The 25,338-nt window shown below is 55.7% G+C and overlaps 1 protein-coding gene across 3 annotated transcripts in view; it reads left to right on the plus strand.

Moving 5' to 3' along the window:
- Positions 1-24,473, plus strand: part of STK40 (serine/threonine kinase 40) — a 37,637-nt gene extending 13,164 nt beyond the window's left edge. For all 3 annotated transcript variants that reach the window (XM_045520328.2, XM_074376836.1, XM_074376837.1), the window contains 10 exons: positions 5,164-5,283; positions 6,962-7,047; positions 7,345-7,488; positions 9,528-9,755; positions 10,525-10,577; positions 15,836-15,951; positions 19,731-19,875; positions 20,026-20,145; positions 20,592-20,676; positions 22,131-24,473. In XM_045520328.2, the coding sequence (XP_045376284.2) occupies positions 5,172-5,283; positions 6,962-7,047; positions 7,345-7,488; positions 9,528-9,755; positions 10,525-10,577; positions 15,836-15,951; positions 19,731-19,875; positions 20,026-20,145; positions 20,592-20,676; positions 22,131-22,349 (1,308 nt within the window). In that variant the 5' untranslated portion in view covers positions 5,164-5,171 and the 3' untranslated portion in view covers positions 22,350-24,473. The remainder of the gene's footprint in view (positions 1-5,163; positions 5,284-6,961; positions 7,048-7,344; positions 7,489-9,527; positions 9,756-10,524; positions 10,578-15,835; positions 15,952-19,730; positions 19,876-20,025; positions 20,146-20,591; positions 20,677-22,130) is intronic.
- The last annotated feature ends 865 nt before the right edge of the window (positions 24,474-25,338 follow it).

Here is a 25,338-nt window from a genome sequence, read left to right on the forward strand (position 1 = left end):
TCCATTAATAGAGACTAGTTCAGCCTTTCTGTAACTATGACATTGATGTCTTTGAAGCATATAGGCCTGTTTTGTTGAATGTGCCTCAGTTTGAGTTTGTTTCATGATCAGACTCAGGTTATTCATTTTTGGCAAAAAATAATAGCTTAAGTGATGTTGCATCATATCAGGAATAATATGACGTCAGTTTGTCCTTTTATTAAGTGGTGTTAACTTTGATCATTTGGTTAAGGTTGCAGCTTGCTTTTTTAAAAATTGGGGTATAGTTACACATAGTGAATTTCACAGATCTTTTAACTGTACTGTTCAGTCGTTTTGACAAATGCACACACCCAGAGTTATGTCCTTTGATAGTAAAAGTTTTATAGCCCAGTATATGTGTTCTGTCCCCTTCCCACAGTCCCCTCCAAGAAATCCTGGACTAGAGGCACTCGGTCTCAGTTCAGCTCCCCCCACAACTCAGTCATGATGAAGAACTCATTTGGGGTGGCCTTATCATCCTGGACAGTACTTTACTGTGCCTTGAGTTGAAGATTACCAGCTGGTGCTCCAGCCTCCACTCCCCTACAAACCAGTGAACGGAGTGAGAGGATGAGATGCTGTGTGCTTCTGCCCAAAAGAACAGGCATTCCCCTTGACCCACAGAATTACTGTACTGTGCCCTCCACTACAGAATGTATTCCTGGTACTGCCCAGCAGCCCTCTACCTCCTCAGCAGCTCAGCCAGCCCCCAGGCCACCTCTCCTCCCCATACTGAGTTGAACATATCAATCAGGCTGGCCACCAGACCCAACACCTCCCAGTCCCCCCTGACCCCCTCTCCACCAGCCTGTAGTCTCAGGCCAACAGACAGATGGCAGGTTCAAGGCCTCTTAAGCCTTCAGTCTGGTTACCCACCTTCTTCTGCTGCTCCCACCCCGCAAGTCAGTGCCTAACTATCCCTTTCTTCCTGTGCAGGAGGAGAAACTCAAAGCTATTGTGTCTAAGCTAATAATAGCACAATTTATCAAATGCTTGCAATATGCCAGTAGGTACTCTTGCTAACCCTTTTGCATGGGTTATCTCACTTAATCCTTAGACCAACCCTGTAAAGTGGATGCTGTCCTCTGGGTTTTGTAGGTACAGAATAAGTACCTTGTCCGAGATCTCATCACTGTTAAGTGATGCTCCTGGGCTTGGAACCGGGTTTGACTTACTCCAGAGCCCTTTCTCTGACTCCTAGCTTCCCAGTCAGGGTGACCCTTTTATCCCAAGAGTGACTGGGCCAGGCAGAGGACAGCAGGGGCCCCCAACTGCACCCTCAAGTGCCGTACAGATGTTTCTGTCTGTGTTGTGGCATGGAAAAGATGAGGCACGCTGCTCTGCCCACGTTGTTCTGCTTCCTTACTGTCCTGTGGGCAGAGACTCTTTTCTACCTTCCTCTTGGAGTCTGGTGTGGGTCCAGCCACACCGCCCCTTTTAACACATGCAGGGCATATAGGACCAAGGCCAGGGATGGGTGGGAGCACCTGTGTTCACTTCCAGGTGCCCAGTGGGCTGGATAGAGGGTCGCGTCCTTGCCTTTGGTAGACACTCCTAGAGGTAAAGTCCAGAAAATGGAGGCCAGCACAGCTCAGGAACTTTTTGTTTGTTTTGTTTTGACAGAGCCAAGAAGCATAGGGGTGGGGATAGGGACTGCTGACAGGGACAACTTGAATCGTGACAGCACTGGCTTGGCCTGACCCTGCAGTGGAGACAAGTCCTTGGACTCTTAGCCGGCATTAGAAGCTGCTTATAAATCGTGGCTACCAGCTGTGTTGTCATTGCACACACAGAGGTGGCGCACAGGGCCAGGGTCTGCTGCTTGCTCCTTAGGAAACCACCCTTGCACTCTGCCACCACTGGTTTGGTTTGCAGGGTCACCCGTCTCTCCAGGAACCCAAGGGTGCAGCAGGAAGCCTAGAACAAAGCTGAGTGCAGAACTCTCTGCACATGTGGGCAGGCCCTGTGCTGCCCCCCGTGTTCGTGGGTGTGGGGGCTCACGATGGCTCTGCGCACGTTTGTCTGCTGCCCAGGGCCACGCATCTGCGCACCTGTGTGGAGGCCTGTGAGGGTGCTTCAAGGTGTGAGTGGAGGGCCCCTCCTTGCCTTGGCCAGGCTTCCACTGCTTTGTAGTTGGATAAAGCTGAGGAAAGCCTGAGCTGGGGAAGCGTCAGCACCATCTCTCTTTGCAGCCCACCTCCTTTTGGGATTGGTGGTATGTCCACTGTGTTGAACCATGCCCTGCTCAGCTGTCCTGAACCCTGTCACCATAGCCCTGGATTCAGCATCTTGGGCCTTAGAACCTTACGTGGTGCTGCTTGCTGGCCAGCCTTCCTCGCCTCTGGGAGAGCTGGGCTCGTGTCACCCAGCAGCTTTGAGGTCAGATGACTTTATCTGCAAACTGACAATTAGTGCTGGCATCCCCTCCTCTGGGCGTGCCGTGATGGCTGTCACCTAGCTGAGGCCCACAGCTGGGGCCACAGCTCGCTCCCCAAGGCTGGGCCAAGCAAAGGGAACCTCAGGTTTCAAAATCAAGGAGCACAACCTACAGGCGGTGGGGATGCCACCTTCCCAGCCTCCACCCCTCACCCCCATTGTTGCCTCACTGAGCTTCCTGTTGAGTCCAGGTTCTAAGGGAACTGGTGCTGACTTGGGAGGATAGCACATGAAATAGTTGACAGATTGAAAGCTCCAGAGACTTCTAAACCAGGACTGCTGAGCTCCTGGTGACACCAAGTAGATGGCTGCCCCTTAGCCAGGCTGGGCCAGGGCCCTGCACCCTAGCCTGCAGACCCATGTCTGGAGGGCCCTGGCCCCAAGTCCTTCTGAGACCCAGGCAGCCAGAACCTCCACCTTGCAGATCTCACTGTGAAGCCAGGATCCCTCAAAGTGGCCTCCCCAGTGGGAGCATCTATGGGCCATATGCAGGTGTGTCTCTGGAGGGGGACACATCAGGTTGATTTGAAGGTGGGGCAGGCCTGCCTGTGCAGCAGCAGCGGGCAGCAGACAGGAGGGTCTGTCCCTGGGAGGTTGTCTTTGCTCACCCTACCAGTGAGCCTACAGCAGCTTCCGTGTCCAGGCCTGCCTCTGCACCCTGCTTCCGTTGCCTCCACCAGCTCTGGAGGACACAAAGGGCTATCGGGAAGGGAAACAGCCTGGCTTCCACTTTCCTTGCCAGCATTTTTTCCCTCTCCCTGCACGTCTGCTCTCATCCTTCTGCCTACAGTTTGGAGCAATTCCCATGCCATTTGCCTGAGTTGAATCCTTAGCAGGGTGGGTGGGGTCGAGCTGAGCCCACTCACTGTCTGTGCTGCAGCTGCTCCCAGCAAACTGTAGTCTAGACTATGCCTGTGCGTGGGCACCTAGGCAGCGTCTACACAGATGGGATGACGACACTGTGGTGCTCTCCAAGGAACCGGGAAGAGAGGGGAGGCTTAGTGCTCCAGGAAGGCGGAGAACAGGGCCAGAATGGTAATGAAACCAGCTTACCTCCCAGGACAGGGCAACTCCGGCACAGGGCTGCTGACGCCTTAGGAGCCATTACCAACTGGGAGGGAAGGCGTCCAGCCCTTCGTAGAGCATCTGCTGGGTCGGGCACTGGGAGTAACGGTTTTATGTATTTTTTTCTTTTTTTCTACTTTTTGGGGGATTTTTAATCTGGTGCTAGACGAAAAACATTAAACATATAAACACAAATAAATACATAATCCCCAAAAATGGAAAGTGCTATTAATGAAAATTACAGGATACCTGGTGAGACAGACGGCAACCCCTTGGTGGTAGGAATATCGAGAAGGCTTCTCTGAGGAAGTGGTATTTAAATTGAGAAGGAAGCATAGAAGTTAGCCAGGCAGAGAGTGGGAACACTGTTCTAGACACATTACTGCCCTGCTTTTTAAGATTTTTCTAGAAGCAGTTTTGTTCTTTCCTGCTTTTGTGTGAATGAATGAATCTGCTTCCAGCAGAGTCTGACTGTGGCTTCTGCTCCATCTGGGCATTGTCAGGGCGGACTGAGTTACCAGATCCTAGTTACTCCCAGGATGAAATCATGGGTCTACTCCCCCGTGGCACAGCTCTGAAAACAAATTGGGGCTTGATGGGAGGCAAACCTGGTAGATTTGACTAGAAGTGCATCAGGCCATCCTCTCCTACTTTCCAGCTCACTGCATGGAGTCAGTCTCCTGAGGTTTAGAATGAGGGCCAGAGTGACAGCATGTGAAGATTTAAGCTAACTAGTGAATACACACCTGCCCTCAGTAGGGGCGCCTTCTAGGAATAACAGCAAAGGCAAACTAAAGGAAAAGAGGACTATTTGATACCATAAACATTAACCTTTTGTAATTAAAAAACATTTTAAAAGAGTAAGGAAAACTATATCCTTTGTCAGTTATAGCTTTAATATATAAAGAGTTCCTAAAAGTCACTAAGACTAACACAAATGGGAAAAGAATATGAACTGGAAGTTCATAAAAGAATACATACAACCAGTACACATGTGAAACAAGTCCAACCTCGTGAATAATTAGGAATTATGAGTTTAAACAACAATATACTTTTTATTGCCCAAAAAAATTGACAATTTTTTAAAATATGGAAATACCCAGTCCTGGTGCAGCTTCTAGGACTTACTCTCCTACACCACTGATGGGGTATAAATTGGCCCAGCCTCCCTGCCAGCAGCCTGGCAGTGTACGTTACACACCTTTAAAAATGTGTGCCTCATTTGACCCTGCAGTTCCATTTCTTGGAATTTATCCTGAGGAAGAGTGACACTTATGCTAAGATGTATATGCATGATTGCTAATAAAAAATACAAGAAGTGGAAAGAATGTAGATGTCTGTGAGTAAGGGTGTGGTCTGATAAATCCTCTCTGCATTTGACTGGCCCCTTCCAGGCGGGCCAGCTGCCCTGTAGCCAGTACATACACCTTGAGCCCCTAAATAATCCCTAGTAAAAGAGCCGTGGTTGTTTGTCTCTGGGAACCTTCCATGCTGCTCTGGGAGGGGAGGAGGAGGCAGCAGCGGCGGGGACAGCAGCAGCAGCTGTGTGATGCATCCTGGAGTCAGGGCCTTGCAGGCTGGGTGAGTGTAAGGAAGCTTACTGACTTGCTGAGTGAGAAGGCTCTTCTCTGTCTTGTCTAGAGCTGAGAATGAAGCGGAGAGCATCAGACAGAGGAGCTGGGGAAACGTCGGCCAGGGCCAAGGCTCTAGGAAGTGGGATTTCTGGAAATAATGCAAAGAGAGCTGGACCGTTCATCCTGGGTAAGCCTCTGTCCACCGGGTGAGTTGGGGGCTGGGGCTGGGGCTGTGTGCAGTGCACACTCAGACCTGTGGACCCAAGGAGGGAAGCGCCACACACGCCCCAGTGTGGGGACCCAACCAACCCTGGGCCACATTAAATGGAGTCTGTTTATGAGAGGGAAGGTCGCTCTGCACCAAGAGTTGTCTTTTCTGTTGTGGCTGCACCAGCCTTAGATTAGTCTTAGCTGAGAGTTGGACTTTCCCTTCCCCCAGGGAATCCTACATGTACCCCCAGGATGTTGCCCACAGGAAGCATACAAGCTGCCTTAGAACCCAACGTCCATCATCCAAGGCATTTCTTTGACCATTCCTGAAGGGCACAGTTAATTTCACAAAGCATTTGGTACAGCCTCAAACTTCTTGTAAAACTGGCACAGAAATCCTATAAAATTGTGTGTTCCCAGTGGTCTGGGGGAACGGCAGGGCCTTTCTGCATGATGTTCGATGCACAGCAAGTGCAGACTGCTTGTGCTCAGAGTTGCAGGCCGGGTGGGCTCTGAGGACCCTGACACTCCGAGCAGCCAGAGACTGAATGTGAATTTTGCTTCAGGACAACGTCTTGGACTTAAGGGCACAGGCTGGTTTTAGCTCCAGTCACTCAGCAAATGGTTCCTGGTGCCTGCTGCATGCTGGGCCTGTGCTGTTTGTCAGGGGTGCAGCAGTGATTCAGACAGACAAGTTCCTGCCCTCACGGAACTTAACATTCCAGTTAGAAAAGGAAACCGAGAGTAAACAACACACACAGATCATCATGGGGGTTGGGGTAAGTGCCTGGAAGGAAGTAAACAAGATGATGTGCGAGTACGAAGGGCCTCTAGAGATAGTGCAGACGAGGCAGGTTCTGACTGAGGAAGTGACATTTGCACTTGCACCCAAGGATGAGAAGGAGCAGCCATGTGAAAAGCAGAGGGAAAGCATTCTAGACAGAAGGAACAACAAGTGCAAAGGCCCAGCGGCAGGGAAGGGCTTAACATTTTAGGCGTTAAGAGCCCAGCATAGTTGGAAGGATGGTGAGAAGGAGTGGGGAAATATGATCAATTGAAAGGTGGACAGGAACCAAATCATGCAAGACCTTAGAGGCCAAATAAGGAGTTTTAAATGCGTATTAAGAGCAGTGGAGCACTGTGAGCTTTTTAGCAGTGCAGTGACGCTGTGACATTATCTGGTTTATGCTGTGAAAACTCAGGGTGCTGTCACAGGACAGCGAGCAGAATACATCTCCTTCAGAAGTACAGAAGTTCCCAAAAGCTGGCACTTGGACGGGGGCCACGTAGCCATATCAGACCACCAAGGGAGCCTGCAAAAGGGACAGTTTCCCGGATCCTCACCCTGGGGTTGCTGACTCAGTGGGCCTAGGTTGCAGCTGGGATCTCTGTTTTAACACAGGCTCCTCAGAGATTGTAGCACACACCCCATGTTGAGAGTCCCTGTTTTTGAGCAATGTGCCTGTAAAAGCTGGGTGTACTCAGGCGGATAGATACACATGTACTCTTCCATTTTTGGAGGGGAGATCATGAGTTCAGTGGATGTGAACTGTGGTGCCCTGCAAGAGAAGATCTAGCTGAGAGACCACGTGGTGGCACAGTGCCACGGTAGACAGGGCTCCTGGGAAGTCAGCCAGCCGCTCTCTGTGCCACAGGTCCCCGTCTGGGCAACTCACCGGTGCCAAGCATCGTGCAGTGTTTGGCGAGGAAAGATGGCACAGATGACTTCTATCAGCTGAAGGTAAGTGAGGCACCGGGTATAAGGGGCCAGGGACCCCAGGGCCATCCTGCCAGCCTGGCTCCTCCCTCCTCACACCTTCTGCACCATTTGTGGAATGGGAGCAGCGCGGTTTCTCCCCGGGGAGCTCTGTCTGTGCATACATCACATTGCCATCACGTTGGGAAACCATTTCACTTCGTCCATGCACGTGAGGGTGCATGTGCCAGGGCTGTGTGGGAGAACATGAACCCCTGCATCCGTGTTCCGGTCACCCTGCTTGGAAAAGTAAGGGTTGTGGGGTTTTGTTTCTTCTTAAAGATCCTTACCCTTGAGGAGAGGGGCGACCAAGGGATAGAAAGCCAGGAGGAGAGGCAAGGCAAGATGCTGTTACACACCGAGTACTCCCTGCTCTCCCTCCTCCACACGCAGGACGGCGTGGTTCACCACCACGGGCTCTTCCAGGTGAGTGGCAGAGGGGGCCGCTTGTCCTCCCGCCCCGCCCCCAGCTGGCACTGCTGGGGCCGCAGCGCTCCCACTGTGAGGGTGGCAGCCTAGTGGGAGCCCGCCAGTCTGCAGCTTACAGGCTTTCTTAGAAGAGCCACTTTTCTGAGAAAAGAGGAAAGCAGGAAGTGATTTAAAGACCCACAGGCTCTTTCTAGCTGTGTTGTGAGGAATGGGCTGGGCCAGGGTGGAAGGGAGGGCAATGAGGAAGGCCGGGCACAGGCCACCTGTGGATCTCTACAGTTGCTTTTGGTACCAGGAGTTCTGCCTACCTGGGCAGCAGGGGTCCCTGAGCTCCCTGCTCAGCTGTTCCAGGTCCCTTAGGAAAGGTACTACTCAGCAACTGGTACCCTGAAAGGAGCCCTCCTCAGGGCAGAACTGAAATTGAGTCTCCAGAAATGAGGAACCAGGTTCAGAATGCCCATGGTGGGGTGGGGGGTCCTACCCAGGCCCTGCTCCAAGCTTCTGCACCACCCTCCGCCAGATGCGCTGGCTGGGCCCACTTGTGCTGGGATGGACCTGGCATGTGAGAGGCAGCTGCAGGTTTTGGAGCCAGCAGTCCTGAATTCAGGTTGTGTGACCTTGGGCAAGTCAGTTTAGGTTCCTAGGCCCCAGATTCCTCATCTGCAAAATGGGGATGGTAATAACATGCCTACCTTGCAAGGTTGTGGGAAGATGAATGAGAGCGTGTAAAGCACTGAGCTGCTTCTGATACTCGCTCATCCCTCTTGTTATTTCAGGCAGTGAAAACTGGTCAGCTTGATTTCTTGAGGTAGAATTAGTGGAAACAGCCTCCCACCCCCACACATACACCCACTAAGGTGTTTATTCTTAGATGTGCAATGAGAGGCAACTCAGAGCATCATTAGGCAACTCTGAAAATTAGAGAGTTTCCTTAAACATGAAATCAAATTGGCGTGTGAGGGGGATTGTGATTTCTTAGTATTTCATCTCTGATAGCTTCCAAACCTTGGCCTTGGTGAATATCATTTTGGATAAGAGAACTTGAATGATCAGAAGTATTTCTAGAGTCCTCTGTGTGCCGGACACTGTGCTGGGCCTCAGGAAGAGAAGGGGAGAGGTACGGCCTTGCCTTTAAGGAGAAATGTGGATGTTTAGTCCCCAGGAGTCCGCCTGATCATCAGTCTGCTGGGGATGACACTGAGGGCCTCCTCTATCTGGTGGGATAAAAGCCCACCTACTGTACCTGTGTTTTCTCTTACTTGAAATACCTTTTCCTTAAGGAAGATGGGTCCAGGACTACCAAACGTGGAGCTGGTAGCAGTGCTGGCTTACCGAACCCTGGCTGGGCAGGACTGAGCACTTGGCGCAGTTGTCTTTTCTCTCAGTGACCTGTGAGTTAGGGATCGCTGGCTCCCTTTCACAGATGAGGAACTAGAGACCTGGAGAGTTTAAGTGAACTGCCCCAGGTCCCACAGCTAGGACGAGGTGGAGCCGGGACCTGATCCCAGCCATCAGAGGTCAGAGCCATACTCTTAACCACTGTCACGTGGCTGTTCAGGAGTCCTGTGTCCGAATGAAAGCAGTTGTCTTAGACACAGAGAACACTTAGCTTCCACCGTCTTGAACACTGGAGGGAAGTTTCCATTGGTCATTGCTAGAATCCCTGCGTGTGTCATCAAGGGGAAGATGTCCCGGGGCCCTGGGTGTGCTGCCTGCACGCTGAGCTCAGAGGGCCCTTTGGCTTTAAATGTCCAGCCCTGATCCAAACACTCTACACTAGGGTCAGAGCCTGAAGCCTGAACCTGAGCTACTCCAGCCTCCGCCCCCAACTGGGCCTGGCACAGGGGAGGCGGGGCAGAGCCAAGCTGCCCACAGTCCCTGCTGCCCAGGCCTCAGGCTTCCACCACTCACACAAATGCAGGCTTGTTCCAGGCTCTCACTGGTTTCTGTGTCCAGCTCCAGGGGAGAGCCCCACACCCCTGGCCCTGTCCCTCCTGGGTCCGCAGCCAAGCCCTGGTCTGCCCACTTCCTCCCAGGATCGCACCTGTGAAATTGTTGAGGACACAGAATCCAACCGAATGGTTAAGAAGATGAAGAAGCGCATCTGCCTGGTCCTAGACTGCCTCTGCGCACACGACTTCAGCGACAAGACCGCCGACCTGATCAACCTGCAGCACTACGTCATCAAGGAGAAGAGGCTGAGCGAGCGGGAGACCGTGGTCATCTTCTACGACGTGGTGCGCGTGGTGGAGGCCCTGCACCAGGTGAGGCTCTGCCCCCTGCAGCTCCCTCCTTCTCTCCATGGAAGGCCACCCCTCTTGCTGCTGCTCAGTAGAAGCAGCTCTGTCCCACCCTCATGCAAGTGCACTTTGCAGCTGGGAATGTCCAGAAGGAAAGTGGCCGGATGACACACACACCTCATGAGGCACCGTGCTGCAGGCATCTCCCACGTTCCTAGGGAGGTGCGGGCAGCCCAGCAGAGCCCAGCACAGTGATGCCCCGTTAGTTGAGAGGCTAGACTCCGGTCTCCCAGCTCAGCTGACTGTGAGATATCCACTGAGGGCAGCCACAGCCTGCCTCTGAGCTCTCCCTAGGGCTGGGGGTGTCAGGAGCCCCGAGGCACAAGTTAGGAGAACCTAGGCCTCTTCCAGGCACGCAGCTTCTGTGGGCCAAGCCTGCAGTACTTGGTCCCCAGAACCGTGAGAATTCATCTGTGACCCCAGATCCAGGCAAATGCTTGGGGTTTTTTGGTTTGTTTTTCTGTCTGTTTGGTGGGCTGTTTGCTGGAGGCAGAGAGAGGAGTGGTTTTCCCCGTTGGCAGCTGGCCTAAGGGGTGAAAGAACTGGGGAAAACATCCTAGTGGGGCAGAGACTGCCTGGGCTCACATGTTACCTGGTTCATACACTTGGTTAATGAGGCCTTAAAATGGTCCCTATCTATCTGTGGCTTACTTGTCAAGGCACAAGAGAGCCCACATCTCACAGGCTGAGTCCAACCTCGGCTCTCACAAACCATGTGCCTATTGTTTTCCAGAAAAATATTGTGCACAGAGACCTGAAGCTTGGGAACATGGTGCTCAACAAGAGGTAAGGTTCGCTTTTCTTTGATGATGTGACTTTGGGGTTGGGACAGGCTACGTGCTGCCACTACCCAGAGCCCTGCAGCGTCCCTGTGGGGATTCTGACTCAGCACAGCCCACCCCTCCCACGAATCCCTGGGAGGACGGGGTGGGGGTGGGATGCCTGCTTCTGTCTTTTGCCGCATGGGAATATGGTGCTCGCTCAGAAGGGGAGCCTTAAAGGCCACAGAAAGAGATCTCTGGGGAGGATTTCAGAGGTCCTCCTGGTCCAGTCATTTGTCATGCCCAGTGGGTGTGCAGTAAATGACTGTAAAAAATAGACCAATGGTTGAAGGAATGACAGATGAGCAAAAGGAGGCCTCGTCATGGGTCGAGTTCCCAGGAAACAGACTCTGAGATGTGTGTACAGGGCATGCTGGACGTTTACTGGGGTGTGTTCTCAGGCGAAGCGGGCAGGACTGGACAGGGGGAGAAGCTGACCTGGACAGTCATGACAGGAACTCAGCCTGGAGAGCTCGAGAGCCAGGTGGCCCTGCAGGTGGCCCAAATCAAGGCAAGGGAGCACGTGGCCCCACTTCAACCAGCCCATGAATATAAGCTGTGCCCAGGGGCTAGCCTTAGCCTCCTTTGGCTAAGAGGACTTCCTGGAAAAGGGCGCAGCTATGAGTGGTCAGAAGCCAACATTCCCAGTAGCAGGGGAAACAGCACCTTGATCTTGGAGGGGGTTTGGGCAGCTGCCTGCAGCATTCTCCATGAGCCAGCGGCAGATGGGGATCATGGGAGGCCCCTGCCTCGGGCTATCCTCCCACTCAGGCAGAGGGTCTGGGCTCCTTCCAAGTGATCTGGGGCAGTGGTAGAGGTACACCAACCATGCAGGGGCCCAGGACCGAATGGGGGGCCCACTCTGTGCACCACCACATCCTAGAAACGCAGGGCTGGGAAGGGCACACCCGCCCCCCACTCTCCTGAGCCTCTCACTCTCACCTCCCTCCCACCTCCTGGTGTGAAGTGGGTTGGAGGGCTTGCAAACAGCAGGCAGCACGCACCTTGTGGCAGAAGCGGTATGGTGAGGGATTTGTTCCACAGTGTGGCTGCCCACCCAAGGGGGGCCTGGGCCCACTGTCCCTATGAAATGGCCAAAGCCGCAGTGGTCACAGGAAAAGGAGCTGTAAGGAGACAGGCCTCTGGGGAGAGGCATAGGGCACCAGACCCTGCAGTGCCAGCCCGAGGTGCCATCGGGAGGATGCTGCTGCCTCTCGGCGCTCAGCCTGCCTCCAGCCCCACTCGCACTGGTGCTGTAGACAGTCTCCGGGAGCGCACTGCCTGATGGGGCCGAGCAGAGAGCAGATGGCAATGTGTTGAGGGCCAGTGTGCAGAAGACAGAAGGGGGCGGAGACTGGCCATCTCAGTCAGTTCGTAAAGGATGAGTAGAGATTGCTGGCCTGAGAAAGTGAAGTGGTGAAAACCTGGTCCTGTTGTGCTTCACGGGGAGGAGGGAGGGAAATGAGAGTTGCAGGGCTGCTTGAACCCTTGACCGGTGGCAGGGAGAGAGACAGAGATAGAGAAACTGGGGAGGAGCAGGCCTTGGGAGTCAGACCTGGCTCACAGCCCACCACTGCTTCTTAACTGCCCTGAAAGCACGAGCCCTTGTCGTTTGATTATTCACCCGGTGATTAAGTCATCTGTGTATTGAGAAGCTGCTGTGGAACCAAGTACTTCTTCGAGCTTCCATGTCCTCACCTGCAAAAGTGGAGGTGATTGTACCCACCTGCAGAGACTGGCCCGAGATGTGAGACTGCCTAACAGGGTTTGGCCCCTCATAAGCGTGCCCCCATGCTAGCCAGCTGGAGCCTGAGGGCCTGTACACTCACTCCCTCTGGAGACAAGGCCCACTGGGTCATGAGTGGCTGACGCAGGTGCCAGTGGTGAGGCCCCGCAGTGCCCTGGCCCCAGCTCTGAACTGCACCAGGAGGGCAGGTGATGGAGAATGTGGACCATCCTGGCCCTGAGAGCATGTTGCCTCAGTGTAGGGAGACTAGGGTCCTGGCCTCCTGTGGGACATTGGGCCAGTCCCCATCCCACTCTGGGCTGCAGGCCCACTGTTCACAAAGAGAGGGCGTGTGTTTTGAGCACCCAAGTCCATCTGGCTGCTGAGCACTTGTCATCCCAGCCTGCCATTGGCTCTTGAGTGAGCATCCCAAGGGTGCCTATGGACACACACCACCAGGGGCCCTGCGCTGCTAACCGGGCCCTCACCCCAGGCCTCTGTCTCCATGGTGGCGTAGTGTACAGCTCCCACTTCTCCAGGCCCCCTAGGTTCTGGGAATGTAGTAAGAAGTCACACCTCTCTTGAGTAACACCAGTGTAGCTGTAGCAGCTCTTCCATGTGTGCATGTGTGTGTGTGCGTGTGCGTGTGCGTGTGTGTGTGTGTGTCTATGTGCATGCCTGTGTGCACACAGATGTGTTTTCCTTGGCTTGGAGAGTGCCAACACCTCATTTAGACTCTGGGTCTTGGCTGTACTCTTTAATCCGATAAGCCTCTTTCTGTGTCCTGGGCAGACAGAGGTTCTGGCCCCCACTCACGTGAGTCATGGGTGCTTGGAAGGCATAGGGTGTGCTGCAGAGACCCAAGATGAACACCCAGGGCCTGCCCCCGAGGGTCCACAGGCACCCCCCTACCCCCTTGGGGCCTTGCTTTCATCCTTGCAAAGTCAAGGGTGGACCTGGAGGAGCTATGGCCCCTTCCTGCCCATCGGGCCAGGCCCTCGCTCCAGCTGGAGCGGCCGCAGAAAAGCCAGAGGCTCTCAGCAGATCAGAGAGATCCCGGGAGAGGAAACAGGGAGAACGGTTTGCAAGGCAGCTGTGACAACAAGTTCCCCTGCTGTGGATAAAGGGCAAGGGTTGAAATCTGAAATCCCCTTTTGGGGTTACATGAGGTTCGCTGCAGGCTCTCTCCCCATCCTCCTCTCTTTCCGGGTGGGCGCGTTGCACACCCAGTTCCTAGAAAAGGAGAACACGCTGTGGTCGCCCAGAGGGCCATAGCTGAGGAGTGACTCACTGGAGCAGGTCCTGCTGATGCAGAGCTCCCTCCTTTCACCCCTGCTGCCCTCGCTTCTCCTGCCAGGACAAGCCTGGGGGGTCTGGACTCCCAGGGATCTGTGCGCCATGCCGACTTGGGTGATGGTGGCAGAGCAGGGAGCGTCGCCTGGCTTCGGGAGGGCTCGGAGCTGACCGTGTGGTTTCCTGTGGGAGAGGCTCCAACTCAGCCCTGCTGCCCACCCTGCAGAGTCTTAGCAGAGCTTTCCTCCAGCCCCACGCACAGAGGGCTGGCACGTCCTGCCGGCAGAGCTGAGTGGAAAGCCAGCCACGCTGGCACGTGCGCGCCTGGGCCTGTCATCACCACGTGGCACCTCTCGCCCGCCGCCTCAGGTTGCCGTCTTCCCTGGGGTCTCCAGCTGTGCCCACGGTCTGAGGATGCGATGACTATCTGAGCCAGCAGTTAGTGATCCGTCTCTGTTTGCCCAGCCCTGGATTCAGTGCTTTCCTAGGGATTATCTTCTTATCTTGTTAAATCCTGACAGAGCCCTGGGAGTTGGGTGCTACTGTTTTCCCTGCTTTATAGCGGAGATTGAGGTTTAGCAAGAGATTAAATAACCTGACCAACATCACACAGTCAGGAAGCGGCAGAGCCAGGACTGGACCCTGGGAATCTGACTCCCAGGCCCACCAGGCTCTCCCCTGAGCGGTGCTCCTCCCAGTGGCTCAGGCCTCCCCCTGCCGCGGCCTGATCGGGGGGAAAATGCAGTGCTTCTGCTCTGGTGGGTCCTCGCAGACGAGAGACCTGAGCCATCCCGTATTCAGGTCAGTGATGCGAGTGGTTCCGAGCTGGAGCTGTCCACTTTCTGACATGATCCTTGGCCGAGACCCTTCACCTGCGCTCTCTGGCTCTAGCCACCCTGGAGGCCACCAGTCAAGTTTCTGTGGCATCTGCCAGGGCAGGCCTGTACGGAGAGCCAGAGTCAGTGTTTCCGTTTGGAACGCCGAGGACAGACCGGCCTTTGTGTTCACCAAGCCCTTGCCAGCAGAATTCCCCGGGAAAGCTGAGGGCTCCCAGAGCCTCCTGAGCGCAGCCTCACACACCTGTGCCACTGAGACAGCCCCTCTCCGCCCTGGAGGCTCTTCGGGGTGAGGCCACCCAAGGCCCCCGGTGGGCTTCCCTTCCTGCCATCTTCCTGGCTTCTCTGCCCAGCTGGCTGACACGGGAGCCGGGCAGGTGGCCCTGCTCAGCTATGGGTGGAGGCCAAGGAAACTCCACATTCCCAGGGGTGGTGTACAGCGTCCTCACTGCGCCACTCCTTTGGTTCTCATCGCGAGCTTCCTAGAAAGGATCGGAGCCCAAAGCTGCTCGCACCACGACGCTCTCAGATGGGGCATCTGTTTTTTTCTAAGTCAGAGCGGACTGGGGCTGAGTCAGCTTGGATGGAACAGAGGGGAGAGTCAGTGGCTGGGCACTGTCTGGTGACATGGTGGGGTCAGACAGGCCTGGGTTGGATCCTGCTCCACTGCTCACTAGCTGGGTGACCCTGGGCAAGTCCCTTCACTTCTGTGTGTCCTAATTGCATCATCTATGCAGTGGGCAGTGAGACGATCTCCCTTGTAGGCTATTGTGAGGCGTGAATGAAAACAGTCCCCACCGGGCACGGAAGTCAGGGTCTGCATGTACGAATGGCTCAGCAAGCAGCAGTTTTTAGTACTGCCGGTGATGCTGTGATAATAAGAAGGGTGGTGACCAAAGGGATCAGCACCGGGGAACGAAGTGCACTCAAAGGAGGCCTCCGAGGCTCTGCAGGACTCCTGCACACGTAAATGAGGGAACTGAATTCAATCTCCAGTCACTCCCAGTCTAGATACTATGTGAGGTCATTTTGGGAAATCTCTGCAAGTTGTTCGAAGCCCTCAGCTGCAGCCCCGGGACTCAGCCAGGGTGCAGGTTGAGGTGAGCACCCTGACTGAGTCAGGTCACTGGTCGGAGTGACTCAGGTCCCTGCAAGGACAGCTTGGCAGGTAGCAGCCAAGGGTGACTGACTGCCCTGTGTCAGCACCCCCGTGGTACTTCCCACACAGCCGTGAGGAAGGCCATGAGGGCTGGGGAGCAGAAGAGGACATGAGTGTGAGTCCTGTGCTCCCTAGACGAGCCGTGGGGGCAGCTGGGGCGCCCCGGGATACAGACACTGAGGTTTGTTCTCTCTGCCTCCTACTCCCAGGACACATCGGATAACCATCACCAACTTCTGCCTCGGGAAGCATCTTGTGAGTGAAGGGGACCTGCTGAAGGACCAGAGGGGGAGCCCTGCCTACATCAGCCCAGACGTACTCAGCGGTATGTGCTGGGTGCCAGGCAGCAGCCCCAGGGGCCTTACACGGCCAGGCTCTGCAGCTCTTTGTTCAGCCAACAGCTGTATATGTCGGTGGGCCCCGAGCCAGGAGATAGGGCTTCCAGGGTGGCCCAAGCCAGTGCTGTCCCTCCAGGTACAAAATTTGGGATCTTATGGAAGAAGACGGTAGTCATCACACTCATGCACATTTAATTACTCTCTGAGATTAGTGCTTGGAAGGAAAGAGGCGTGATTTCTCTGAGTGTGGAGAAGGGGCGCTTGAAGGACTTCCCGGGGAAGTGGTGTTTGAGCTGAGATGGTGAGAATAAATAGGAACCCACTGCGGGGTGTGACGGCGGAGGTGGTACTGCACATTTGAGGAACTGACAGAAGGCCCCTGAGGCTGCTGCTCAGAAAGTTCAGGGGGAACCCAGAGAGGTGGGTGGGCGTCCAGCCACCGAGGCCTGATGGAGGCCTATTGAGAAATGCCATTCTTTATTTCAAGTACGAGAGGAGGCCGTTAAACAGGTCCTCACTGAGGTTACCATGATGAGGTTTGCATTTCAGAGATCTCTTTCCCTTTGTTCCTTCATTCATTCTGTCGGTATTTACCGAGGGCCTGTCATGTACAAGGCTCTGTTCTAGACACTTTGGATACAGCAGTGGACACGCAGACAAACATCCTGCCTCCGTGGATGGTGAGCTGACTTTCTAGCAACGCTGAGACAGATAATGCACAAAGCACGTCAGTTATGTAGTTATCACCTACTGATCATATTGTTAAGCTCCACGTGCTTTGCTGAGCATGTGATGTGCATTATCTGTTTAAAGCCATGCAGCTGTCCTGTGAGGTAGATATTCATAGTCCCTTTTTCACAGATGAGAAAACCAAGGCTTGGAGAGATCAGACCTCTTGTCCAAAGTCATCGCTGCTAGAAAACCAGGAAACTGAGGCTCGATCTTAGGGCTGCCTCCTGCCCAAGCCCATGCCCCACCTGTTTCACCGTTGCCTTTCTTTCCTTTTCCACTCGTACTTTGCCAAATTGGGGTCCCTCTGTCCTGATCCCTCCAGGGACCAAGGGCTCACATCCGCTCCTATCCCTCTGATGTGAAGGTTTCAGGGTTCAGGGTGCTTCATCCCTAGCAATCATGTGTCCCCCCTCCTCACAGTGGCAGAAGCAGCCTCTTCCCAGGTTGTCCCATGTCTTCCTGGGGAGCAGGCTGCTGTAACTTCCACAAGCATTTGCAATCCCCTGGAGGCCTTTTCCCAATGGAGGGTTCTGCTGGAGCGCCAGGCCTCTTCTATGGCTGCCACTTCATAGGGTATTGGTGCTATTCTCCAGGCCTGGGGATTTTGGTTGGAGTCACTGTAGCCTCTGCTAGAACGATCTGGGTGCCAGGGGTGCACCCCAACTCCCTGGGAACCCACCCCCCACCCCATCCTGGATACCCTCCATGAGAGTCCCCAGAGCCTCCCTGACAGAACGGGGGATGAACCAGAGCTGTGAGGGGGGGGTCTCTGTGTGCCCTGCACAGGCTGCTTCTGGTTGGGCCTCCTCCTCAGCAGCGCCAGGCCGCACAGGGGTGGCCCCCACGCACAGTCACTCCCAGCTGCTGCCTGTGGCCTCCTCTCTATGGCTCTTCCAGACTCATGCCCGTCTTGGAGGATGAAACAAAGGAACCCCTGCCTCAGAAAGAGATCTGGACTGGGAGGCCAGAGACCCAGGCTCTGGGACTGGCCTTGCTGATTACCCAGCTATGTGACTTGGCCCTCAGCCCCTCTCTGAGCCTCAGTCTCCTCATAGGTTAAAAGCTGAAAACAGTCCTGCCGCCCCACAGTTGAGAGGGTGAAATGAGGTGACTTAAGTGGGTTCTGATCCCAGGTCTGCATATCTTTGATTCTGTGTGCCAGCCACAGCCCTCGGCACTGAAGCTGTGAAAAGGCAGCCATGGCCTTGCCCTCACAGTTCATAGTCTGGTTAATAACTGTGTGACCTTGGGAAAGTTACTAACCTCTCTGGGCCTCAATAAACATTAGCTGGCATTGTCAATACCAAAAGGAAAGCTTGAAGTTCAGTGTTGCCTCAGAATCTCGGAAAGGTCCCAATGGTTAGAGCTCCTGGGAGAGCTGGTCTACTCGGGGGGCCTCTCCAGTTCAGGGTGGAAGTTGTGGGACTTCCTGGCAGCCGTGCCCCTCCCTCCTGGGCCCCGAGATACATGCCTCTTGGCAGGAACCACCTGACCTTCCAGCTGCCGCAGGAGACACAATAAGTTTTATGGAGCCAAACAGAACTAAGAGAAGTGACCCAGTGGATGCGTGTTGGTGACCACACTTGGGGAGAAAGGATCTGCCCTTGAGTTGGCCATAGAGTCAGGACACAGGGTCACCCAGGCTGCTTTTTGACACTGGGGGTTGGAAAGGGCTGGGGCTGGTGCAGCCCTGGGGAAGGCGTGACAGAGGCTCATCTCCACAAAGCCTCCTGCTGTATCGGCCAGGGCAGAAGCTCACCCCCAACAGCAGCCCTGTGAGGTCGATGTCGGCCTCGATGAACAAATGAACAGGCTCTCTGTAGGAGGGCCGTGGTACCCCGCTGACGGTGCAGGCCGAGGCCTGTGACAGCACTTCCATGCACGAGCACACACCCACCCTGTTAGGCTGCCTGACCGTCAGTGGGCCTGATGAGACCTTCAGCACCAGCGTCCCCTAGCCTAAGGCCTCTCCAGCCACCCAGAAGGCTTTGAGACCAGAAGAGGGATGGGAGTTGTCCGGGCGCTGCCTGCTGTGCAGGAAGATGACACCAAGGCCCCCAGCAGCACCTCTTCCACACCCGTTGGAGCTGCGTGGTGTTTGGGGGTCCGGGCCTCTGCCAGCCAGCGTGCTCCTGTCCCGATGACTGGGCAGCAGGCACTTCCAAAAGGCTTGGGCAGTTCTCCTGCTTTACATTTGGAGCAGGTCAGGCAGCAGCTGGCGCGTGGGAGGAGCTCTGCCATGATGAGTGGACAGATGGATTGCCCCAAAAGTGGGAGAGCGGGGCTTTCACAGTCAGCGGTGTGGCCTTGGACAGATAGCATCCCTGTGCCTCGTTTTACTCTTGAAAAATAGAGAAACGTCTAATTCATAGAGTTGTGGTGGAGATTTAATAAAATAAAATGTTTCTTCCAGGGCTGTCACAAAGTGGATGCTCAGTTAAATGCCTGCTCCCTTCTGTTGTACAGATGAGGAAACTATAGCACGGAGGGCTTACTTAGCTGGATATTCATTCATTTAGCAGCTCTGAGTCCATGCTGGGCGCTGGGACTCAGCAGCAAGCAAAGCAGAGAGGGGCTTGCATCTGCAAGCTTACCTTCTATGGGGAAGACAGGGAGTGAACAGACAGAGGAGGGCATCCTGACAGACTGCTAAGTGCTGGGAGGACAGGCCAGACCAGCGCCAGGGAGCTGGCGATCAGCAGAGCAGGGCTGGTGCTGCGAGGCAGCAGTACGAGGCCCCGTGTGACCCCTTCTCCTTGGGGGTCATGCCCAGGTGGAGCATCCCCCTAGGGAGCCGGGTCACCAGAGCACGAGCAGGAGCCAGCCTGCCGAGTAGGGGAGGAACAAGCCTGGCAGAAGCTTGAGGATTGGGCCGGTGAGGCCTGCTTTGGGAGGAAGGTGACCGGAAGTGAGGGGGTAAGGTGGAGGGGTCCCGTGGTGGGACTTCGGGCACGCGGCCAGTAGGCTAAGGGAATGCCAGGGCCATTCTTTCCTGGCTCTGGGCTGAGTGTGCTTGCATCCCTGTGCCCTGCAGGCCGGCCGTACCGGGGCAAGCCGAGCGACATGTGGGCCCTGGGCGTGGTGCTCTTCACCATGCTCTATGGCCAGTTCCCCTTCTACGACAGCATCCCACAGGAGCTCTTCCGCAAGATCAAGGCCGCTGAGTACACCATCCCTGAGTGAGTCCTCCCTCCCTGGGGAGGGAGCGGAGGGAAGGGAGGTCCAGCCCTTCAGGCTTGAGGGGTGGAAACAACACCGTGAGACTTGGAGCCCTGGGTCCCAGCACCAGCCCCCCAACCTGAGCCCTCCCTCTCCCTCTCCTGCACCAGGGATGGGCGGGTTTCTGAGAACACCGTGTGTCTCATCCGGAAACTGCTGGTCCTCGACCCCCAACAGCGCCTGGCTGCCGCCGACGTCCTGGAGGCCCTCAGTGCCATCATTGCATCATGGTAAGTGGGCAGGTGCCAGGCTGGGTTCTTCCTGCCCATAGGCACTGCCCTTCCTACCCAGAAAAGCAGCCTGAGGTTGGGCCTGTTTCTCTGCCAGGCAGATTCAGATCCCCAGGTTGTCCCCATGGGCAAGGTCAGGAGGTTGCAGGCAGAACTCAGGGTTGAGCATCTCCTGCATGCCAGTGGATGCCAACTGTGGGATGGGTATTAATCTCACTGAGTTCTCATCACAGTCTTCAAGGTAGAAATTGTCCCTCACTTACTGGGTGAGAAAGCTGAGGCTGAGAAGCAGAGGCAGCTGTGTCAGGAAGGAGCTGAGCTGGAACCCAGCCCAGGTCTGTTGACTCCAGCCAAGTCTCAGAACAGTGGGGACCCTGCCAGCCAGGCCTGGGGAACAGGGTCCAGGGCTTCCTGCAGCCAGCCTGATTTACCTGCCTTCCCTGCAGGCAGTCCTTGTCATCTCTGAGCGGGCCTTTGCAGGTGGTTCCCGACATCGACGACCAAATGAGCAACGCAGACAGCTCCCAGGAGGTGAGTTGGGGAGACCAGCCAGGCCATTACCCAAGTCCTGAGGCAGCAACCTCCAGGGAGGGCAGGGGTGGCAGCTCCCGGCAGGCCACAGGGCCCCCTCAGCCTCTGCAGCCCTTGAAGCCCGAAAGGGAGACTTAAGTCCTCAGCCTGAGCTGCCTGGGGCCTGCCTTGTGTCTGGCTCAGTTGGCAGTTCCACGTGGCCTGAGAGAGGGGCTGTGGGGCAGCCTCAGTGGAGGCCCCACTGCAGCCCAGGCCGGTCCTCTCTCAGCTTCCTCTTTCTGCCCAGGCCCTGGCTCTGCCCCATGCTGGCTCTTTAAATGGTCACACTTGTCTGCACCTCTGACTCACAGGGTTCTCTCTCGCCCTTCCTGCTTTTCGTTTTTTAGATGATTCATTTTCTCCCAGTTTTCTCTCCTCCCCTGTTTCCTGCACTGGAGAAAGTGCTGAGCCCAGGATAGGGGCAGAGACCTGGGTGCTAGGCAGCAGCTGGCGGGTGATCTTAGGGTGCCCCCTGGGGGCAGGGCTTAGCTGTGTCCTGGGAGGGAAGCTGTAAGGCCCTTCCCTCTCTGGGCTACCCTGTAGTCCCGCAGCAAGCACTGGACAGGTAAGGCCAGGAGGAGCCAGCCTGGGACCACAGCAGAGCCTCCTGGCCCTTGAAGAGAGAGTTCCAGGCCCTACCCTCCAGCTCCCACCCACTCCGAGGGCCATTCAGCAGCTAAAAATTATCATCATTAGCATGCAGGGAGTGCCCCCTAGTACATCTCAATTCAGTTCACATGATAGGCCAGTGTGGGCTGTGTTCTTATCCCCATTTCACCAAAAAAAAAACAAAAAGAAAAAAAGAAAACAAAGAAACAGGTTCAGAGAGGTAAAGTAATTTTCCCAGAGTCACACAGCTTGGAAATATGGAGCTGAGCCTTGAACCCAAGTCCAATTCCACAGCCCTACTTTCTGCCTCCAATGATTAGCACAGAGACCTACCACTTCACTTTGTTGCTGTGACTGGGCCGTTCCAGGGAGCTCAACTTGGGGCAAAATAGAGAAACAGCATCGCCCAGGAGCTGAGCACCCGAGTCCCAGGCCTCTCTCTTTTTAACACTTGACTGGCACTGGTTCCCCAGGCCTCTTGAGAGCCTCTGTGAGGGGAGATTACTGCCCCACTTCACAGGTGAGGACACTAAGCCTTCCAAAGTAGTGTGACCTCTTCCAAGGTCAGTGAGACGGGGAGATCACAGGTCTGAGTGACACCCAGGCAGCTGGCAAACTGAGGTTCAGGTCAGCTGGAGGGCTTCAGCGACCCACACTCTTGGCCACTAGATCTGGCCCAAGGGCGTGGTGTCTGGGGAGGGAGGCCTCTCGAGCCAGACCACCTGACCTCACTCTTCTGTTTCCATATCCCCCTCTGTCTGTCTGTCTGTCTGTCTGTCTGTCTGTGCTCTCTCTCTGTCGCACAGGCGAAGGTGACGGAGGAGTGCTCCCAGTACGAGTTTGAGAACTACATGCGGCAGCAGCTGCTGCTGGCCGAGGAGAAGAGCTCCGTCCACGAGGCCCGCAGCTGGGTGCCCAAGCGGCAGCTGGGCAGCGTGCCGCCGGTGCGACGGCTGGGCCACGATGCGCAGCCCATGAACCCCCTGGACGCAGCCATCCTGGCGCAGCGCTACCTGCGGAAATAGCAGCCTCGGCCAGGGGCACCGGCACCACCCGCAGCCTCTCCCCACCCCAGCCAACGGCCCGGCTACCGAGCTGGGCCCCGTCGTGCTAAACGCTCTCCCAGGCCACACGGGGGACGGGGTAGGGACAGCCCAGGTCACACATGGGGTCAGCAGAGGTACCACGAAGCTACCTTTCGGAATGAATGCTTGATTGTTTGGTTTTTAATCTGAGAAGCCTCGATAACTAATCCGCTTTTAATCATGACGTTTTAATCTACCTCTGTCTCTTTAACCATGCTGTCTCTGGACTGAGTGAGAGGGAGGAGGAGGGAGCCCACCCGCCCAGGGGCCTGACCACCGCCCCCCAACCTACCGGGACAGCTGCTCCCCAGTGTCCACGTAAGCTGAGCATGCAGCTCGCTGCTGGCTCCAAACACAAATGCCCACTCCCCACAGCCCTCCCCGGCCCCTCATAGTGTTTTCATCCCACCCCTTCTGACCCCAGATCCCCTCAATCCAAGCTTTGGAAAACTGTCACCTCATCTTAAGCGAATTCAAATATATTTATTTTTGTACTGAAACCAATTTCTCTCTCAGCTCTCAGTGGCTCAGCCTGTGGCCGCTCCCTGCCCCTGGCCTGGCTGGACAGCAGGGAGTCCACAGCCCTAGATGGGCCCCCGCCACACCCCCAGGCTCAGAAGCCCCTTCTTGCCGCCCCCCCCCCAGCCCACTGGCCCTCCTGTTCCTGGTGCTGGGAGGCCTTTCTAGACTTGGTTCTCTTCACCCCACCTTGGCCCCTCTGAGGTGCTGTACATCCGCACTGGCCCTGGTTTCTTCCTCCACCACTCACCATGATACCAAGGTGACGCCAACAGATGTGAAGGGTGCCTGGTGGGCGGCTGGGGAGGGGTGCACTGGGCAGCCGTGCACAAGTGGCTCGGCTTGCGTGCCCTCTCACTCCCCCCACCCTCTGTGTTCAGAGAACGGTGCGGGCATCTCTCCTCCTGCCCGCCCCTGCCTCGTAACAGATGTATCTCTCCCAGCAGACCACCAGGGTCCTTCCTGGGGGCTGCAGGGTCTGTGGGGAGAATGGTAGGGACGGGGGGACCCAGCCTGGCTTGAGAACAGCCCTGCTGCCCTTTTTGAGCCGAGATTTTGAAGTGGATGCCTGTCTTGCCAGAAATGCTGTTCTCACCAGAATGCCCTCCCCTCCCGCCCTCCCTCACTGGATTTGGCCCTGCCCAGTGCCAAGCAAAGACCTCCCCCTGGCCTAACCCCCCCCAGGCCCCTCAGAGAGGCTGCGTGTTCCCCTCCAGGCAGCCCTGGGTCCTCGGGCCCTTCCTGCCTGCCCTTGCTCCCCAGCGGGGAGGTGACCGAGGCCTGTGTGACCTTGTTTCCCAGAGTGTGAGCTGCCCTCTCCCCAAAAGCTGACTCACTGTGAGTGACTTGGGCAAGTTCCCAAACCTCCTTGTGCCTCAGTTTCCCCATCTGGAAAAAATGGGGCCACCTCTTGCCAGCAGTAGCAGGGCCGCCCACGCCCCTTCCTCCCCATGCCCCCATCCCAGCACTTGGGCGCCTCGTGCCTCTGCCTCAGTGGGTCTGTCAGAGCCCACCGGAGCCCAGCACTTACTCCCCTGAGCACCAGGCTCTGCCTCCCTCAGCAGTCCAGCCGCTGAGAACCAGGGTCTCGTGCAGGGGGGGCCGGGATGCCCTCTTTTCTATATTTATTTCAAAAAGAAGTCTCCTAAGGGAGTAGAAATGCAGTTCAGCCCAGGGCTCCCAGCCCCTGTGACTGTCGTCCTGTGAGGGCCTAACCCGAGCCCCTCATCCGGCAGCCTGCCCAGACCCTCCAGGCCTGCTTGCCACGTGTGGTCATTCTCCTCCTTTTCAAAGCAATATCCTCTGGGTCTGCAAGCCTGTCAGACAGACTGGCCCCTTCCAAGGTCAACCCGTGTGTCTGATTAATTTCTGGCAAAGCAAATGAGAGGAGGTTGGGTCTGCCCTCACTGGGTGTCACACGCTGAAAGAAGTCCTATTGTAAAGAAACAAAATGGAAAAAGTCACAAAAAAGTTTGTATAAAGTCATATTTTTGTACTACATGGGGACTCTTCCTGCATGTCAGCAATAAAACTTCCTGATCTGGAGCCAGTGTCGCTGTCTCATCTCTCACCATCCTGCGTCCCCATCTTCCACCCAGCCAGGCAGTGCAGCCTTCCTGTGGTGCTTGGCTCTACCACCAGGTGCACTGGATGGGCACCCCTTCCCTTCCTCCCCACCCCCCTCCCCCACCATCGCTGTCTTGAATGGGGGATGGGCCAGAATCTCCCAGCCTCCCAACAGGTCCAGCCCCGCTTGGCTTGGCTCAGCCCTGACCTGTGCAGGAAGGACGCATCCCACAGCGGTTGCCATCAGCAGAGTACTGATCCTATCTCCCTGCCAAACCCCCATCTGGAGTCGGGGGCCCTAGCCAGACAGAGACTGCCCATGTGCCCACATGCCCATCCAGGGCAGCTGGGGTAAGCAGAGCTGGGCCAGGCCTTTTCCTGCACCACCCTCCCCTTACTCCCCTCCATAGGAAACCAAGGGGGGGTTCCTTCCTTCCTTCTTTCCTTCCTTCCTTTGCCTAAATTTAGACTTTGCAGATTGAGCTTTGGAGCAGTGTAGCTGGAGGTGGGCTGGCCCCGCCCCCAACAGACCCACTTTTGTGTTCAGGAACCACACACAGCCTGGGTCACAAAAGGAGCAGAGACCCATGCTGGAGGAGCCCCTCCCAAGCAGGTGTCCACACAGCAAGAGGAGGTAGCACTGCCCCAAGATCTGGTTCTCGGCAACGTCTTCAGGGTGGGCCCCCAGGCACCCCCATCCCTCCCTGCACCCCACCACCTCACAGCTACCGCAGTAGCCAAGTGGTCCCCATCCTTCTGGCCACTTTCGAGTCTATACAAATTTTGCCCAGTACCTTCTCCGTTGAGATGTCCCAGAGGCAGTACCAGAAGGTGCTCTCAGTCC

This window comes from Camelus bactrianus, chromosome 13 (assembly GCF_048773025.1).
Source record: "Camelus bactrianus isolate YW-2024 breed Bactrian camel chromosome 13, ASM4877302v1, whole genome shotgun sequence".
Lineage (NCBI taxonomy): Eukaryota > Metazoa > Chordata > Mammalia > Artiodactyla > Camelidae > Camelus > Camelus bactrianus.